This window comes from Belonocnema kinseyi, chromosome 4, assembly GCF_010883055.1.
Source record: "Belonocnema kinseyi isolate 2016_QV_RU_SX_M_011 chromosome 4, B_treatae_v1, whole genome shotgun sequence".
Classification (NCBI taxonomy): Eukaryota; Metazoa; Arthropoda; class Insecta; order Hymenoptera; family Cynipidae; genus Belonocnema; species Belonocnema kinseyi.
The window spans coordinates 89,235,597-89,241,586 of record NC_046660.1 but is presented as its reverse complement, the minus strand read 5'-3'; the positions used below and the strand labels follow the sequence as shown (position 1 = coordinate 89,241,586).

Here is a 5,990-nt window from a genome sequence, read left to right as displayed (position 1 = left end):
ATTATTAATTGTAAATTATTTAATAATTATTTTGTTCTAAAAAATGCAGATAATCAATAAACAAATTATTTTTATCATAATAAAATTTTATAGTTAAAAAAAAATTAAAACCAATGCTTAATTAAATCATTAATTTCAATATGTATAGTGAAATTATACAATTTTAAAGGAATACTTAAAATGGTATACTTTCAAAGAAGTGGCAGCTGAAAATTAATGAACTTTATAACTGAATAGGTGAACTACTTTGTTAAAAATGAATTATTTGTTTGTTAAATATTTACTAAGTTTTCAACCAAACTCAGCAGTTGAATTGTCAAGAGACGAATTTTCTACAAAATAAGCTGTTGCATTTTCAACCATCTCGCGAAAAATTCTATAATGCTAGTTAGCCAAGGTCAAAACATAAACTAGAATCTGCAATAACTTATTCTAATTTTAATCTTTTGACTGCAAGTGACATTTCGTTCGAATCGCAAAAAAACGTAGATTTGAAATATAATATTTTTAAATTGCTGACTGCAAAATTAGAACATTTTTATGCTTTGTATTTTATCCCTCATTAGGACAAAGTATGTAAAGAAAATTATAGATATATATACTTTCTAGCGAATAGATAGACCAACTTCTGATGCCACTTTGAGGTCGCCTTGAAAATTTGAGTAATTCTTGGTTAACTTTCATGCTAAATTATCTCTTCGAAATATGAATAGGGTATATTTTATTTTTCTAATAAATATATGATATTTTAAAACAATTTTCTTGTCTCTTATATCCTATTACAAGATTATAAACATGGACACATTTAAAACAATTTTTTATTTAAAAAATGAAAAAAGATTTCAAAACATTAAAAAAATGTCCAAACAAAATCGACATTGATACATTGTAAGGCACTTGACATAAGTTACAAACATTTTTTTAAACGTTACAAAAATCATTATAATTTTTAAATCATTATGAGTTTTAAAACTTTAAAGAGTTAAGAAATATTTTAAAACTTGAAAAGATGCGAATGCGTATGTGACACATTAATTTTAGAGCAGAGACCATGGACAAATGGATCTTTATTCATTAGGCTCTTGTGAAAGTGATTCGGCATTTCACATCAACTTTGATTACGTTTCCCGACGATCGCTGGACGATTGTTCTGGTATAGACAAGGCTGGTGCTTTTACGCTCTTATTAGGCGGACTTTCAAAGCAATCATCGGATGCTTCTTTAAAACGATATTGATGATGACAACGGATATCCTCGCGATGCAGTGTATGCTGGAATCGAGCAAGCATACACTGAATCTCAGTCCAAGCTGTATGTTATCCGTGAGAGGCTGACTCCCACCACTTCTGAGACGTCAAATCCGACTGGGAACGATACTTTGCTGTAACAACGAGCAGGATCGACGAGTGCACGCATTTCTCGAATGGACGTTCCAACATTTTCTGGCCGAAGAGAAGAATGAAGGTTTCTCGAGACGTTTTCCAGGCGCTCATCTCCAAAGACAAGCAGCTTGGCGATGTGTGGGGGGGGGGGGCGAAGCTGGCAGTTGAATCGTTTCCTGTAACGGGGGCCAACTACACCGCTATATGGGATATGCTGTTTGCGCGATATGAACATCCAAGACTGCTTGTCCAAGACCACAACAATGCGCTGCGCAATTTTCGATCTTTGAAAGACGAGAGTATCAAAGAATTACGGCACCTCTGCGACACCCTGGAATTGCACCGAAAGCAACTCAAGGCTTTGGATTGTCCTATAAAGCACTGGGGTGATTGGTTCATCTCCGTGGCTACTAGTTGATTAGATCCGTTAATTCGGCGAGCATTGGGTGAAGGATTGGATAAACTTGAAATTAATCCTGTGACAAAAACTTCTGAAATGCCTACCTTTGACACACTGGTTAAGTTCCTAGGTCTTCGATCCCACACAATCAGCTCACTAGAGAGAAACAGAAGCAATCGCGCGGTTTTCAAGTGATCATTTCTGCCACCAGGTCCATCCACCATAAAACCTCGGGGTTATCGCACACTTGCCATTCAGGGCCACCAGAACTGTGGCTGCTCTGGAGAGACTCACTACACAGGTCACTGCGAAAGGCTTATTGCCTTAGACTCTCACGGCCGTCGAGATAACGGCAGCAAATCGCGCCCGTGCCTTAATTGCATACGTTTTGGCCACGTCGCCAGGACTTAGCGGTTTCGCTTAAGCTTTTCGATTTGCGGAGCTCTACACGATTCGCTTTAACATGAAAATGAACGCAAACGTGAGGGCGCACGACTTCCTGATACCTTCCATCCAAATGTATAAAGATTGTGGATCATTCAGTTGAAGCGTCGGATCTGGAGGAACCTTTCCCACTAACTCGTGACTAGTGATTTTACTCACGGCCGTTTTGCAAATCAGCAGCAGGCGTGGTGACATCTTCACCGCCCATCCTGCTCGACTCTTGCTCTGAGGTAACACTTACATCAACAGCATTTGCTTGCAAGGTCAAAGCACTCTTGAAAAGATTTGAGATAAAATCAGCTGCGTGGAAGGAGAGCTTATCAACCGAGCACGTCTCAAAACTCAACTGAATTTCTAATCTTCTGGCTCAACTTCAACAATCAAGTTCTAAGCCTATTGTTTAAAACATCCTGGCTTGACCGCTCAAGTATTCCTACTGTCAACAGACTATCAACAGACCAGCTGCAACGATTCTCGGAAATAGAGAATCTTCCCATCATCGAGAGACAAGCACCTGACGACCAGCAATGTGAAAACGTCTTCAGCAGGCATCGTCGAGACACAGACGTTCGTTACAAATTACGGCCGTCCACCAGATTCGACATTGTCAACGCTCTGGACAGCAGTCTTCCGGGCGCATTCGCTGCTTTGATAGAATTGCATCAACGCATTAGAAGGGAACCCAAGATCACGAAGGCTTATATCGAATTCGTGAATGAATATCTCCGACTGGGACACATGCGTGAGATAAACCACCAAGAGGTTCGTAGCTGCAGTGGACCGGTCGATTACATCCCACATTATGGAATCTGGCTGAGAGGGGATCAAGAATCCAAACTTCGTGGCGTTTTTAACGCCTCGCGCCCCACTTCGACTGGATACAGTCTTAACGATGATCTATTCACTGGTTCTACACTCCAAACGCATCCCTGGAGGGTGATAATCCGACGGCGCCAATATCGTTTTGTTTTTTGTACAGATGTAAAAAAGATGTATCGCATAATCAGAATCGATGATCGCGATGTTGATCTACAACGGATAGTTTGGAGCCCGCCTGAGGAGGAGACTGTTCGACATTTTCAATTACTGACAATCACCTACGGGGAATCATGCGCACCTTATCTGTCGCTTCGAGTTATTCAGCAGTTGTGCTTTGATGAAGGTAAAGATTATCCAGAAACAGTAGATACTTTGATGAAAGACAGGTACGTCGATGACATTTTGTCCGAAGCATACAGCATCGAGTCGGACCTTCATCTTCGAGATCAACGTAGATACTTATTGACTGCCGGAGGGTTTCAATCACGCAAGTGGATCACCAAAAATCAACATCTATTACAGACTGCGGTTGTATATGTACGAGTGCTGTCCAAAGATGATCACGTATGCACAGTGCTGCTTGCCGCCAAAACAAAATTAAACTCCATCAAAAGCTTACAGCCTTCCATCAGGGCGGAGCCCAGGATGATGATTCTACCGCTCGAGTTGCAGGCTGCCTTACTTGCTAGTAAACTGCTTTGCACCATTGCTAATGATCTATGCATTCCTTCAGGTAATTGTTATGCCTTGTGTGACGCTCAGATCGTGCTTCATTGGCTTGACTCCAGTATACCAGTTGGCAATTCCTTGACCGACGATTACATCAGCTACATTCAAGAAATCATAACATAGATCATTTGGAGACACGTGCCGTCTCAGCTGAACCCAGCGGACGTAGCCTCCCGCGGAGCTGAGTTGTACACACTCATTCATGACAAATCATGTTTTGAGGGACCTGATTGGTTGCGCGTGTCACCTTCCAGTTAGCCCGTCATCCGCCGATCTTCTCGAGTGCCGACCCTCTGGCTAAGCTGGTGATTACTTGGGCCCATCACGGAGCATTTCATGGTGGATTACGCTCGACATACGTTCATGCTGTTCGCCGCGGTTGGATTATTGGCAGAAAACGTCAAATTCGAGAACACATTCATCGGTGCATTGTGTATACCCGAGCTCAATCCAGGCCCATGGAACAGGCAATGGCACCTTTGCCCCCAGAACGAGTCACTTTGGTGGGAGCTTTTACACACGGCGGCCTTGATTATGCTGGGCTCTTTCATTTGCATGCCAACGATCTTAACACCGAAAGTCTTCAGGGTGAATTACTTCGATTTTGTGATTGATGTGAAAAACCGGCTGCGTTATGGAGTGATAATGCAACTTACTTTCATCGCGCTGATTTGGAGATAAAACAAGCGCTCAGCGCGATTAACTGTGATCGCGTCGAGGAATTCCTCACCTTGCTTGTGAACATAGAAACAGTGTTGAATTGTTGCCCCCTCTCGCCTTTCTCCAGTGACGTCGAGGATCTAGATGCCCTTACTCCTAGGCATCTTTTCATTTGAGGACCTCTCGGAACCATTTCGGAAATTCCAGTCGAAGTGACAAGTCTTGATCGCCTGACCCACTGGGACCTTGTCAAGGGAATGCGAGACCAGTTCTGGAAGCTATGAAGCAGCGAGTATTTAAATACTCTCCAACAATAGCTCAAGTGGACTCTTCAGCACCCTAATTTTAAGGTCGGAGACCTCGTTATAGTGCTAGACCCCTCTCTTATTGGATCTGATGGACTGGTGCGTGCCGCCAAGAACAAGACTTGCACTGGAGAGTATATTCGGCCCATCGTGAAGCTTCCCCTTCTACTAATCGTCCAGGCCACGGAAGAAGAAGGCACCCCGTGTGAGACCGACGTACCGAATACTCAACGAATACTAAATAAAGTGATTTATCCAGAGAAACCACCGCCTACATTTTTCCAGAACTTCAACCAACAAAAAGATCCCAGCTGTTCATGTTCATTCATCTCTCAGGATATTGCAGCGTGTTCAGTCATACTAAATTTCCTTCAAAACTGTACATTGCGCATCTAGATTATATTCATTGTTACAAGCTCATATGTATAAACGTATAACAGAATTCTAACCTACTGTCAAATATTTGACTCTCATGTAAATGAACTTTTTCTTTGTATGTCTCACTCACTGTGAATCGAATAAATCTGAAAATGACTTGAAAGCTTTTAATAAAAAAAATCCAGTCTGGGATTTACCTGTAATATATATCCTAGATGTTTAACCGTCGAACCGGATCGAAAACATATTATTTAGACTATTCGAATTGGGCTTATTGTATTCAATACCATGACAAAGAAAAGGTATACATAGAAACCTGATCATACCCCTAAGCCTCCTTGCGGTAAATTTAAAATGAATTCAGATGAATATTGGTCCTATGTGGTGAGACAATTGGGCTTCACAATTCATCATAATGTTGGAACATGTAAAATGGGTCCCAGAGAAGATTCAGAAGCTACTGTTGATAAAAGATTACGAAAGCATGAAAGTAAAGAATTGAACGTTATTGATGCGTGTATCGATTAAATGAATATGATTAAAGAAGGTTGTGAGTGGTAAGGTGAACTGAAGAATATTTTTTATTTAAATAGATAGAAGTCTAGGAGTTGGATTTAGAACATACCCGAAAATAGTAGAAAAGAGTATTTTACAATAAATTCCTTGCCTTTTTTATAAAATTATTTAAGCTCAAGCGTAAGAGAGAAATTTATTTGTTTTGGGACTTAAAGGGTTCTATTTAAAATTTTTACCAATCTTATATTATTTTACTATTGTACGAGGGTAGTTCAATAAGTCCTTAGAATGACCAACAGATGGCGCGCGAATCGCTCCAAATCATCTGTTTTCAGTCAGCACCACTCCCGACTAGAT

The 5,990-nt window shown here is 40.9% G+C and overlaps 1 protein-coding gene across 1 annotated transcript; it reads left to right on the top strand.

The window, feature by feature from the left end:
• The first annotated feature begins 1,238 nt into the window (after window positions 1-1,238).
• LOC117171004 lies at window positions 1,239-3,897 on the top strand. Its single transcript, XM_033358049.1, has 2 exons — window positions 1,239-1,311; window positions 2,684-3,897. The coding sequence occupies exons 1-2, from the start codon at window positions 1,239-1,241 to the stop codon at window positions 3,895-3,897; spliced, it is 1,287 nt and encodes a 428-aa protein (XP_033213940.1).
• Window positions 3,898-5,990: the final 2,093 nt, after the last annotated feature.